The sequence below is a fragment of the Schistocerca piceifrons genome, chromosome 9, assembly GCF_021461385.2.
Source record: "Schistocerca piceifrons isolate TAMUIC-IGC-003096 chromosome 9, iqSchPice1.1, whole genome shotgun sequence".
NCBI lineage: Eukaryota > Metazoa > Arthropoda > Insecta > Orthoptera > Acrididae > Schistocerca > Schistocerca piceifrons.
In genome coordinates, this window is record NC_060146.1 from 225,820,864 (window position 1) to 225,835,490 (window position 14,627).

At 45.2% G+C, this 14,627-nt stretch overlaps 1 protein-coding gene across 1 annotated transcript in view; it reads right to left on the reverse strand.

Annotated features, from left to right (window-relative positions):
- Positions 1–14,627, reverse strand: part of LOC124716886 (UDP-glucuronosyltransferase 2C1-like) — a 96,777-nt gene that overhangs the window by 17,955 nt on the left and 64,195 nt on the right. The window contains exons 4-5 of the mRNA XM_047243439.1: positions 7,065–7,322; positions 239–424 (exon numbers count right to left, since the gene is read on the reverse strand). Coding sequence (XP_047099395.1) covers positions 239–424; positions 7,065–7,322 — 444 coding nt within the window. The remainder of the gene's footprint in view (positions 1–238; positions 425–7,064; positions 7,323–14,627) is intronic.

The window sequence follows — 14,627 nt, forward strand, 5'->3', positions numbered from 1 at the left end:
TACTCACAATTTACTACCTTTCCAACAGTATTTGAATGACTAAGCGTAATTTTTTTTGCATTCTGATTGTTAAGAACGATTCTAACTGGTTGTGTGCAAAGCCGTCAATTAAAAAAAAAAATAACTTGAGTTTTTCTCAGACTGTAAAATGATGTATGAAATCAAATGCCTTGGGAAGCTCAGACGATACACGAGCAGCGCGCTGCAGAGAGTTGTGGTACGTATAGAGGGGACCCACCTGGGGCAGCGGCTTGGCTGGCCGACAGTGCAGGCAGCCCACCTCGGCGACGTCCGGGAAGTAGGCGCGCGGCAGAGTAGTGGGGCTGAGCGCGTTCTGGAGCACGAAGCTGGTGTTGCGCGCCAGCCAGCTGATGGGCGGCACGTCAGGACCCAGGTGGCGCCGCACGCACGGCTCCAGCAGCAGCTGCCGGCACACACCCAATCACAACTAGGTCATTTACGTGTTCCACTGGTTATAGCTGCAACTGCTCACTGTGATGTGGAAATGACCAATTTTACAACTACACTAAGCATTATAAACGGAAAATGTAGCAACGTGTTGACCTGGTCAAAAGCACTCCTCTAAGTAATGTAGAAATGACTGCTGGATGTCACAAAAGGTGTATCTGCCAGAATAAAAGGAGCTGCAGAGTATTCTATTGTCGGCAGAGGAGCAGTAACAGCAATTTGGGTCAGCAAGAAGACCTCAGTGACTTCATACTTGACTGGTCATTGAATGACACCTGACTAACAAAACCATCAGGAGTATTTGAATCCTTCTGAAGCGGCCCAAGTAGACTATTGGTAGTGTAATTGTGAAGTCAAAAAGTAAAGGAATGAGCACGGCTAAACTGAGACCAGGTAGACTGACGGACTGACTGATGTGGATCACTGAGCATTGCAGAGGGTAGCTGTAAGGCAGTCACATGAAACCAGCAGAAGGAATTACTTGTGAGTTCTGATGTACTTCCAGCAGTCCAGCTACCAAATTCACATCATTGTTGTTATTGTGGTCTTCAGTCCAGAGACTGTTTTGATGCAGCCCTCCATGCTACCCTATTCTGTGCAAGCTGCTTCATCTCCAAGTAACTATTTCAACCTACATCCCACTGAATCTGCTTACTGTATTCATCTCTTGGTCTACCTCTACGATTTTTACCCCACAAACTTCCCTTCAGTACTAAATCGATGATTCCTTGATGTCTCAGAATGTGTCCTACCAGCTGATCGCTTCTTTTGGTGAGGTACCACAAATTTCTCTTCTCTCCAGTTCTGTTTAGTACCTGCTCATCTTCACCATTCTTCTATAGCACCACATTTTAAAAAGCTTCTATTCTCTTCTTGTCTTAACTATTTATCATCCATGTTTCACTTCCATACATGGCTATACACCATAAAAATACTTTCAGAAAAGGCTTACTGACACTTAAATCTATACTCAAAGTTAACAAATTTCTCTTCTTCAGAAACACTTTCCTTGCCATTGCCAGTCTACATTTTATATCCGCTCTAATTTGACCATCATCAGTTATTTTGCTCCCCAAATAGAAAAACTCATCTTCTAAAAGTGTCTCATTTCCTAATCTAATTCCCCTAGGATCAGATGATTTAATTCAACTACATTCCATTTTTGTTGTTTTGCTTTTGTTGATGTTCGTCTTATACCCTCCTTTCAAGACACTGTCCATTCCATTCAACTGCTCTTCCGTGTCCTTTGCTGTCTCTAACAGAATTACAGTGTCGTTGGCAAACTTCAAATTTTAGTTTCTTCTCCATGGATTTTAATTCATACTCCAAGTGTTTCTTTTTTTCCTTCACTGCTTGCTCAGTTTACAGATTGAATAGCTACAACCCTGACTCACTCCCTTCCCACCCAATGCTTCCCTTTCATGCCCCTCATTCACATAAGGAGTTTAACAGAGTGGGGTACAATGATCGAGTAATTCCTCACGAGGCACACATTTCTGTACGCAGTGCTAAGCGACACGTGAGGTCTCTGGAAAGATGATGAGTGTGAGTGTGTGTCAGCACCACAGAGCGTCTTGTCACGAGGCAACGCTTTGCTTACAACAGAACCCGCCTCTGGAATGAGTTGAAACATCAACTTCACTCCAAATCTGGTAACTAAAGAAAACGTCACAACCCAAGATCGCAAAAAACGCATTTTATTGGCTGATCAGTTTTGACAGAGCTACGCTGTCATCATCGGATCTTAAGCTTTGATATGTTTACAACATCAGTGTTACACGTCGCTTCACACTGCATATACACTTCCCACTACCACGAAGATCACTACACATTGGCATCTCAAATGTAAAAGTATCAGGTACCAACATAAACATAACTACATTGCGCCGACTGCGTCATTTGCCAGCTGGTAGCAAACACGAAGACTTGCAGTTGGCGCAGTATAGTTATACGAGGATTACCCACAAAGCAATGCACCGCATTTTTTTCGTCAATAGTTTTTTATAAAACATAGTGAGAATTACATGCACGAAAGAATGATTTATCTACACACCCTATTTTTCCACGTATCCCATTCGAATACCTTCTTCCAGCGTGAAACAAGGGCGTGTTTGCCCTGTCCATACCAATCATTATCCTGGTGGCGCAGACAGTGCTTCACTGTGTGAATCACCTCCTCATTGTCCTCAAAATGTCTTCCATGAAGGGCATCTTTTAATGGCCCAAAAAAATGGGAGGGGACTAGTTCAGGTGTGACAGTGGTGGATTGTCTCCCCGCCTAACCGCCTGACCGCCTTCTGATGACCTCACCCTCCCTGCCCAGCGACTAACTGTACTTCTGTCGACAGCAGATGCTCCATAGACTTGGCACAAGTGTTTGTGAATATTCCCAACTGTTTCTTTCTCTGTAGGGAGAAATTCAGTAATGGCACTCTGCTTGTAACTTACATCACCTACAGACGCCATTTTGAAACTGTTTTGTAGCTACGCCATCTGACGGAAGTGGCGGAAACTCGGCGCTCTCACTCAGGAGACTCCAAACAATATACACGTAACGTTTCCCATTCAGAGCATTGTTTTCAGTAGAGAAAAATAAATGCGGTGCATTACTTTCTGGGCAACCCTCGTAGTTATTATACTACGTAGAAAATTATTTGAGGCACCGAAACGGTTCCCTTTGCGCAAAGCGAGGACCACAAACCATTAGTCTTCAACTTTTAAATGCTAGACTTTTAAATGCTAGATCTGTATAATAAAGTTTGTCATACGACAAATACCTTGTATTCGAGAAACGACTGCAGTAAATTATTCTAACACTGAAACATAAATAGGCTAGATTGGAGTTTGCTGGAAAACGTATGTCATGGAATTCACAACAGGGTAAAAAGAGCTTCAATGATAATAAGAAGTTTAATTCAGATGGACCAGATGGATTTCAATATTAGGGGGATGATCTGAGAACAGAGCAACAGGTAAGAATGAGCAGAAATTTTGGTGGTGGAAGTGTTACGATTTGGACAGATTTCTGACCAAAATGTGAATCATGCATTGCTTGGCTGAACTCTACTATAAAATCTGACACACAGGTTGGGCTGCTAGAGATAGTACTGATTAGAATGTATGAGGTACTAGGGGACGGAAGTCTAATGTTTCAACAAGATAATGCATCTGTGCAGGTTTCTACTACAGCCGAAAGTGATTTGAAGATGTCTCGCCCTCGCCCGCACGTATCCCGGATATGAACCCCGAGCAAAAAAGTCGGGGGATACTTGCAAGGCGTGTTAATCGCAATGGAACGTAAGTTTATCGCAATAGGAGGCAATTTGGGGCCGTGCGTGATCTGAAAAGTGTGATACGAGAAGACTGGGCGACATTTCCACTGCAAGAACTACAAACCCTAACAGAATCAATGCTGAAGACAATTTTTGAGGTAACTAGCAAAAATGGAGGTTGGACAAAGGACTAACGATGCAATAACATAACAGCAGACTGTCTTTATAACAATTTCTAAGCAAGAAATGCAAACTCCTTATTTTGTTACGCCTGTTATGAAAGAAACTACGTAATTCCGTCAGGTTTGTTTATGTGTTATATGTACATTGAAGAGCCAAAGAAACTGGTACACCTGTCTAATATCACACGTAGAAGTGCCGCAACACGGCGTGGCACGGACTCGACTAATGTCAGAAGTAGTGTTGGAGGGAACTGACACCACGAATCCCTGAAGGCTGTCCATAAATCGGCAAAAGTGCGAGGGGGTGGAGATCTCTTCTGAACAAGACGTACAAGGCTTCGCAGATATGCTCAATAATTGTCATGTCTGGGGAGTTTGGTCGCCAGCGGAAATGTTTAGATTCAGAAGAGTGTTCCTGGAACCACTCCGTAGCAGTTCAGGACGTGTGGGGTGTCACACTGTCCTGATGGAATTGGCCATCGGAATGGACAATGGACACGAATTGATGCAGGTGATCAGACAGGATGCTTACGTACCTGTCACCTGTCAGGGTCCCATATCACTCCAACTCCACACGCCCCACACCATTACAGAGCCTCTACCAACTTGAACAGTACCTCGCTGACATGCAGGGTCTATGGATACATGGGGTTGTCTCCACACCCGCACACGTCCATCCGTCCGATACCATTTGAAACGAGCCTCGTCCGACCAGGAAACATGTTTCCAATCATCAGTAGCCCAGTGTCGGTGTTGACGGGCCCAGGCGAAGCGTAAAGTTTTGAGTCGAGCAGTCATCAAGAGTACACGAGTGGGACTTCGGCTCCGAAAACCGATATCGATGATGTTTCGTCGAATGGTTCGCTCGCTGACACGTGTTGATGGCGCAGCACTGAAATCGGCAGCAATTTCTGTCACATCGAACTATTCTCTTCACTTGTCGCTGGTCCCGTTCTTGCAGGATCTTTTTCCAGCCGCAGCGATGTCAGAGATTACACGTTTTGCCGGATTCCTGATATTCACGGTACACTCGGGAAAATCCCCACTTCAGCGCCACCTCTGAGATGCTATGTCGCATCGCTCGTGCGCCGACTATAACACCACGTTCAAAGTCACTTAAATCTTGATAACGTGCCATTGTCGTTGCAAAAACCGATCTAACAACTGCGCCACACACTTGTCGTCTTATACAGGCGTTGCCGACCTCATCGCCGTATTCTGCCTGTATACAGGGTGTTACAAAAAGGTACGGCCAAACTTTCAGGAAACATTCCTCACGCACAAAGAAAGAAAATGTGTTATGTGGACATGTGTCCGGAAACGCTTACTTTCCATGTTAGAGCTCATTTTATTACTTCTCTTCAAATCACATTAATCATGGAATGGAAACACACAGCAACAGAACGCACCAGCGTGACTTCAAACACTTTGTTACAGGAAATGTTCAATATGTCCTCCGTCAGCGAGGATACATGCATCCACCCTCCGTCGCATGGAATCCCTGATGCGCTGATGCAGCCCTGGAGAATGGCGTATTGTATCACAGCCGTCCACAATACGAGCACGAAGAGTCTCTACATTTGGTACCGGGGTTGCGTAGACAAGAGCTTTCAAATGCCCCCATAAATGAAATTCAAGAGGGTTGAGGTCAGGAGAGCGTGGAGACCACGGAATTGGTCCGCCTCTGCCAATCCATCGGTCACCGAATCTGTTGTTGAGAAGCGTACGAACACTTGGACTGAAATGTGCAGGAGCTCCATCGTGCACGAACCACATGTTGTGTCGTACTTGTAAAGGCACACGTTCTAGCAGCACAGGTAGAGTATCCCGTATGAAATCATGATAACGTGCTCCATTGAGCGTAGGTGGAAGAACGTGGGGCCCAATCAAGACATAACCAACAATGCCTGCCCACAGAAAATCTGTGTTGATGACGTGATTGCACAATTGCGTGCGGATTCTCGTCAGCCCACAGATGTTGACTGTGAAAATTTACAATTTGATCACGTTGGAACGAAGCCTCATCCGTAAAGAGAACATTTGCACTGAAATGAGGATTGACACATTGTTGGATGAAGTATTCGCAGAAGTGTAACCGTGGAGGCGAATCAGCTGTTGATAGTGCCTGCACACGCTGTACATGGTACGGAAACAACTGGTTCTCCCGTAGCACTCTCCATACAGTGACGTGGTCAACGTTACCTTGTACAGCAGCAACTTCTCTGACGCTGACATTAGGGTTATCGTCAACTGCACGAAGAATTGCCTCGTCCATTGCAGGTGTCCTCGTCGTTCTAGGTCTTCCCCAGTCGCGAGTCATAGGCTGGAATGTTCAGTGCTCCCTAAGACGCCGATCAATTGCTTCGAACGTTTTCCTGTCGGGGCACCTTCGTTCTGGAAATCTGTCTCGATACAAACGTACCGCGCCACGGCTATTGCCCCGAGCTAATCCATACATCAAATGGGCATCTGCCAACTCCGCATTTGTAAACCTTGCACTGACTGCAAAACCACGTTCGTGATGAACACTAACCTGTTGATGCTACGTACTGATGTGCTTGATGCTAGTACTGTAGAGCAATGAGTCGCATGTCAACACAAGCACCGAAGTCAACGTTACCTTCCTTCAATTGGGCCAACTGGCGGTGAATCGAGGAAGTACAGTACATAGTGACGAAACTAAAATAAGCTCTAACATGGAAATTAAGCATTTCCGGAAACATGTCCGCATAACATCTTTTCCTTATTTGTGTGTGAGGGATGTTTCCTGAAAGTTTGGCCGTACCTTTTTGTAACAACCTGTACATATCTCTGTATTTGAATACGCGTGCCTATACCAGTTTCTTTGGCGCTTCAGTGTACTTTCATAACAAATTCGTTACGGTATGCTACAGACCCTGTACAGTTATTTTAGTAGGAACCCCGGTTTTACACAGATTCTCACTACTGTAGCTGATAATTAGGTTGTAAGCTAGCAAAGCGAATGAATGTGGCATTGTGAGAATAAGCGCAATTCTTACGATGTCGCGTGTGTTTTGTACGCATCGGATTTTGACGAGTGATTTATACCCGCCTCAATGGTGACATGGAGGGCCAAAGCAGGTGGGCTGTAGCGGTGCTAGTGAACGGGTGAGCTACCCACCTTGGTGCTGAGGACCTGCATGGCCCTGAGGGCGACGTGGTAGGCGGCGTTGAGCAGGCGCTGCGGCAGGGCCATGCGGTCGGTGTAGGGCAGGCCCATGAAGGGCGTGACGCTGAAGGGCGCGGGGCTGGCGGCGGCCCAGCTGGCCGCCCCCGGGTGCGCCGCCACCGTGTTGAGGAGGGCGTGCGGGGCGCCCAGGCGGTGCGCCAGCGCCAGCAGGCAGTCGGGGAAGGCGCCGTCCAGCAGCGCCAGCGCCGGCCGCCGCCGCGCCGCCGCCTCCAGCAGCCCGCGCACCTCCCGCGACCCCAGCGCCGCCTCGCACACCTGCCGGCGTCAGGTGCCACGCTGTAGCGCAAGTACACTAGTACAGGGTGTTTCCAAAAGGACGACTTAAAAAGTTCACTGCAAGAAGATTTACAGCTGGATTTAGTGTTATTTTGTAGGGAAACTGTATTGTTGGCAGAAGAGCCAACACCGTGTTACTAGAGGAGGCCGAAATGCACGCCGATTTAGCTCACGCAGGCTGGCGTTAGGAGGGAAGAACTACACTGGCGTGAGGTCTGGAACATGACAAGGAATTAGAATTCAGAAAGCGGACGTAGCTGGTTTGATACTTAACTTTGATCCATTAATGATGGACGTCGCTCTTGACGGTACATGATTCACAATATCAATATCAGTATCAATAGTAACTGAGTATGGCGCCTTGCTAGGTCGTAGCAAATGACGTAGCTGAAGGCTATGCTAAACTGTCGTCTCGGCAAATGAGAGCGTATGTAGACAGTGAACCATCGCTAGCAAAGTCGGCTGTACAACTGGGGTGAGTTCTAGGGAGTCTCTCTAGACTAGACCTGCCGTGTGGCGGCGCTCGGTCTGCAATCACTGATAGTGGCGACACGCGGGTCCGACGTGTACTAACGGACCGCGGCCGATTTAAAGGCTACCACCTAGCAAGTGTGGTGTCTGGCGGCGACACCACAGAAACACATCAACTTTTTTTCCTTAAACCAAAGATGTATGTGGCTTCCGTTGGTTATCCTGCATCCTATCGGAAGCCAATTTCTTCCCAAACTCGCTGTAGCATTGCGGGTGTAACTTGTTCGGCGGAGGCGTAAATTCTTACTATAAGTCGAGGTAGAGAAGCCGGCACAACAGGTACAAACACGATATCCTTGATGGATCCTCACAAAAAAAATCGAGTGTTGTCAGGAATGGGGAACGTGATGGACCATGCAATTGGCGCATCACTGCTATTCCATTGACCTGGTAAGCGGTCATTGAGAAAATCCCGGACATCAGCCACGTAGTGTTGCACCATCTTGCTCGAAGTAAACATTTTGTTCTTGGTCATCCTCATCGATCCGTAGTAGGGTCAAAAATTGTTGTAACATATCCAGGTACTTTAAATGCGAACATATTTTTGGGTTAGCCTTTACCGTGACTGTTACTGACATTAAATGAAACAACAAGTTCACTGTTACCAGTCCCCGTTTTATTTATTTTCACAACGCGTTTCGAAGGTTTCAACGTCCATCATCGGGTGGATTTACATTAGTTACTATTACATTTGTGTGTGTGTTGTGTTGCGATTTTTGGAGGAACTTACGGCACTGCCTAGTGGAGAAACAAGAAATAAGTAAACTAGAGTACCTCCAGTGGTCCACCCGGTGATGGAGGTTGAAACCTTTGAAACGCGTCGTGGAAATAAATAAAACGGGGACTGGTAACAGTGAACTTGTTGTTTCATTTAATATCCACGTACACTATCCCATTGATGATTCTCTCACAAAAAAGGGCCCATTCACTTTGTTCTTGCTCAATGCTCAGAAAACGTCCAGTTTAGGGCTATCACGTACATGTTGCAATGTTCGGAGTATGTGGGATTTGCAGATCGCGAGATGCGCGCCGGGTCGATTTCGTAGGTCTGTTGACAAAACGTTGTCTCATTCGCTCAACGAGGTCGTCAGATGTGCTTGCACGACCTGATGATTTCCCACGTCTTACCGAGCACCCTGTTTCTACGAAACATTTATGGCCCTCATCAGTTGTAGGCCTACTAGGAGGATCTTCAGCGTACTTGGTACGGAAATTACGCTGAACTCTTGTCGCCGAATCGGTTCTTCAAAAGACAAAGCTTGCCCTCTCGGGTCCAGTGAAGGCAACGATCCTTAACGCAACTGCCGCTAGCGCTCCTTACGGTGCGATTCGGCACTAGCGTATTACGCGAGAGAAAACTTGATGTATTTCCCTAGAAATTGACACTGCAATCATCTCTGTTGGTACTATGATTTAATTTATATGAATTTTCAAAGTTGTAAAGTCTTTTCTGAAACACCCTGTGTTGAAACCGATCCAAATGTACGTACGGCAACAGAAGGAATGGTAAACAGTGCTCTTAAATGTATTCCCGAGTGGCTACCTGCGAATGGTCCCACTCTCAGTTGCAAAAAGACAACACATTCAATTCTGCACATACAGAGGTACTACACCGACAATAGATGTAACACGTGGTAATAAAACTACAACTAGGATTAGAATATCGAGTATTTTAGGTTTCCGTAATAATGAGAGTTTAAACTGGTGAAAGCACATTTTGTAACTTCTAAAAAAACTTAGTTCGCCCACATTTGAACTTCGATTCATTGGAAATATTGAGGAGAGAGAAATCACTAAGTTGACATGTTTTGCATATTTTTATTGAGTATTGCCGTACGGAATAATGTTCAGGGGTAAATCATCTTTAGAAAAGAGTACTCATAGGTCAAAAATGTTTCGTAACAACAAGATCTGTTGCTCACTCACGATCATTTGTTTAAGGAGTTAAGCACTTTCATTACTGCGTCACAGTATATTTATCTCCTCACGAAGTTTGTTGTAAATAATCCGCTGCAGCTCAAAAAAGACAGAGGTATACTTTATTACAATACCAGAAAGAAAAATGACATTGATTAGACCACAGTAATATTCGGCACGAGAAGGGGTGCACAATACTCCAACCAAAATTTCTGGTCTCTTACCCAGTGACAGAAAATGTCTGAATCACATCGAACTCAAACTTTACATCAAACTGGAAAAGTTTCTCCTTCACAACTCCTGTTCTGTAGAAGAAATTCTATGTTTGTAATGTGTAAACGGTGGTGGATTGGGATTACTAACTCACATCTATATCCAACAACAAAAAATATAGCTACAGTTACAAGTGAATTTCTAATGCGAATGTAAATGTAAAATCGCTCATTGCACATCACTCTGCTTAATCGTGCAAATGGTCACTGGCACAGGAAACTAAGTAACTGTCCCGTGGCCACGGTGGCCAGCAACCTGGGAGGGTGCGACCCAGCGGCGCTGCCAGAGCCTACTGTGCTGCACGTCCCAGCCTGGACACGTGTCCTCCAGCGGTGAGGCAGCGGTGGAGTCCAGCAGCACACCAAGCCATCCCCCATTAACCAGCAACAACAGCTGGCCACCTGAACTACACCACAGTCTGTCCTTCGTGGAGGTAAAAGTGTGACGTCGCTACGGACCAGCTGAACACTAGCAGGGAGGGGGTGACGGTGTGTGACGAGTGCAACCCAGAAGGTCTGAGGTTAAGTGCCCAGCGGCACCAGCGACGTCTGCAGCAGGTGGCGCCACACCAGTGTCCCGCCACACATAGGGCACGCCCGTCCACTTCACCTTACAGAACTGGGGCAGGCAGACACCTGGTATGAATCGGGACCACATTTGGCAATTATGACAGCCTGAATACTCAGTGGTGCACGGGTTTGAGTATCGAGTACTGTTCAGCCACTTTGTACCTAACTCTAGATAATAAATCTGTTCTCAGAGAAATTATGTACAATAGTCACTCCTAATAGAAGACAGAAAGTAGCATACACCTTCTATCTGGTCTGTAAACTCAGGAAAAAAAACAGCCTGCCACATTCCTTGTTCAGAACCACTGTTGGTAAGTCCCCCATCCAGGTTGAATCATATCTAACGCAAGAGCGCACATGCGGAACACGTGCAGGCGTACTGATATCGATCGTGTCACGCTGTGGTTGAATCGCACGCTTATCTGTCTGTGGCCACCTGTGATTCCAGGACACATGTTTACTGGCAACACAATTTAAAAGTCAGAGATGTGACACTGTGTATTCTACAAAACGCAGAAGGCTGTACTCTACGATTACAACTGGAATCACTTACTTCATCTAGGTAGCTGGGTGCAATAATTTATGGCGATATCTACATCTACATGTACATCTACGTGGTTACTCTGCTATTCACAATAAAGTGCCTGGGAGAGGGTTCGATGAACGATCTTCAAGCTTTCTCTCTACCGTTCCACTCTCGAACGGCGCGCGGGAAAAACGAGCCTAAAATTTTTCTGTGCGATCCCTGATTTCTCTTATTTTATCGTGATGATCATTTCTCCCTATTTAGCTGGGTGCCAACAGAATGTTTTCGCAATCAGAGGAGAAAACTGGTGATTGAAATTTCATGAGAAGATCCCGTTGCAACGAAAAACGCCTTTCTTTTAATGATAGCCACTCCATTTCAAGTATCATGTCTGTGGCACTATTTGCCCTATATTGTGATAGTCAGTCTTTGTACTTTTTCGATATTATCCGTCAGTTCCACCTGATGCGGATCCCACACCTTACAGCAATACTCTAGAATAGTATGGACAAGTGTGGTGTAAGCAGTCTCTTCAGTAGATCCGTTGCACCTTCTAAGTGTTCTGCCAATAAATCGCAGTCTTTGGTTTGCTCTACCCACAATATTATCTATGTGATCCTCGCAATTTGGGTTATTTGTAATTATAATCCCTAAGTATTTAGTTGAATTTACAGCCTTAAGAATTATGTGACTTATTGCGTAATCGAAATTTAGCTGATTTCTTGTAGTACTCATGTGAATAACTTCACACTTTTCTTTACTCAGGGTCAATTGCCACTTTCCGTATCACACAGATATCTTATCTAAATCATTATGCAATTAGTTTTGGTCATCTGGTGACTTTACAAGACGGTAAATGACATCATCATCTGCTAACAATCTAAGACGGCTACTCAGATTGTCTCCTACGTCATTAATATAGATCAGGAACAATAGAGGCGCTATAACACTTCCTTGGGGAACACCAGATATTACTTCTGTTTTACTCGATGACTTTCCGTCTATTACTACGAACTGTCACCTTTCCGAGAGGAAATCACCAATCTAGTCGCGCAACCGAAGTGATATTCCATAGGCACGCAGTTTGGTTAGAAGACGCTTGTGAGGAACGGTGTCGAAGGCCTTCTGCAAATCTAAAAATATGGAATCAATCTGACATCCCCTGTCGATAGCACTCATTACTTCATGAGCATAAAGAGCTAGTTGTGGTTCACGAGAACGATATTTTCTGAAACCATGCTAACTGCGTGTCAATAAATCGTTTTCTTTGAGGTAATTCATAATGTTCGAATATAGTATATGTTCCAAAACCCTAGGGCAAATCGACGTTAGTGATATAGGCCTGTAATTCAGCGGATTACTCCTACTACCCTTTTTGGGTATTGGCGTGACTTGAGCCGTTTAACAGTCTTCAGGTATGGATCTTTCTGTGAGCGAGTGGTTGTATATAATTGCTAAATATGGAGCTATTTTATCAGCATACGTTGAGAGGAACCTTACTGGTATACAATCTGGACCGGAGACCTTGCCTTTGTTAAGTGATTTTAGTTGCTTTGTTACACCGAGGATATCTACTTCTATGTTTCTCATCTTGACAGTTGTTCTTGATTGGAATTCAGGAACATTCACTTCGTCTTCTTTGGTGAAGGAGTTTCGGAAAATCGTGTTTAATAACTCTGCTTTAGTGGCACTGTCACCAGTGACTTCACCGTTGTTGCGGAGTGAAGGTATTGATTGCGTCTTGCCACTGGTATGCATTATGTATGACCAGAATCTCTTTGGGTTTTCTGCCGGACTTCGAAACAGAATTCCGCTGTGGAAATTATTAAAAGCATCTCGCATTGAAGTACGCGCTATATTTCGAACTTTGCCAGTCTTGGTGTTTTATTACCGTTCTTTCAAATTTGGCATGCTTTTTTTCTTTGCTTCTGCTACATCTATGTGACCCGTTTTGTGTACCAGGGGGAAATCAGTACCATCACATATTAATTTATGTGGTATATATCTCTCAATTGCCGGTACTAACTCTCTGAAATCATTCCATATCTTTTCTATGCTTACATGATCAGATCGGAAGGATTGGAGACTCTCTCTTAAAGAGGAGTTAAGAGCATTTTTATCAGCTTTTTTAAATACAAGTACTGTGTGTTACGTTTTGATGGTTGTGGGTGTTAGGTATCCAGCCTAGCAATAACTGCCTTGTGGTCGCTAATCCCTGTATTCGTTATGATACTCCCTATTCGTCCAGGATTATTTGTTGCTAAGAGGTCAAGTATACTTTCGCAACCATTTACGCTTCGAGTGGGCTCATGAACTAATTGTTCAAAATATCTGAGAAAGCATTCAGTACAATATCGGATGACGTTTTATGCCTGCCGCTGGCTTTAAACGTATAATTTTTCCAATATATCGGGGGTAGATTGAAATCGCCACCGTCTATAATTGTATGAGTGGGGTATCTATTGGAAATGCGACTCAAGTTTTCTTTGAACTGTTCAGCTACTATATCTTCTGAGTCGGGGGGTCGGTAAAACGATCCAATTAATTGTTTACTCCGATTGTCAAGTATAACCTCTCCCATACTTTTTCGCAGGAACTATGGTTCAAAAATGGTTCAAATGGCTCTGAGCACTATGGGACTTAACGTCTCAGGTCATCAGCCCCTAGAACTTAGAACTACTTAAACCTAACTAACCTAAGGACATCACACACATCCACGCCCGAGGCAGGATTCGAACCTGTGATCGTAGTGGTCGCGCGGTTCCAGACTCAAGCGCCTAGAACCGCTCGGCCACCACGACCGGCGCACAGGAACTATCTAATTCAGTTTCACTACAAAGTAAACTACAACTGACAGCAATAAATACCCCACCATCAACTGTATTTAATGTATCCTTTCTGAACTCTGTCAGGTCGCTTGAAAAAATTTCGGCTGAACTTATTTCCGGCTTTACTCAGCTTTCCGTACCTAGCTTCAGTGCTTTATATTAGGGCTTGGAACTCTGGTTGTTTTCCAGCACAGCTACCACAACTTACCAGTACAATACCGATCGTTTCTACAACTACGTTACTGTGTTTGACCTGACCCCTTTTAGACGGCCGCCCTTTCTGTGGTTCCCTGAAACCCTCTGACCTAAGAAAACTGCCACGTGCCTTCCACACAGCCCCCGCTACACGTGTAGCCGCTTCCTGTGTCTAGTGGACTCCTGACCTATTAAGCGGAACCCGGAAACCCACCACCCGATGCCGCAAGTCATGGGATCTGCAGCTTACACAGTCACAGAACCGTCTGAGCCTCTGATTCGGACCCTCCACTCGGCTCTGCACCAAAGGACCGCAGTCGGTTCTGTCGACGATGCTGCAGATGGTGAGCTCCGCGTTAATCTCGCAAGCAAGACTGGC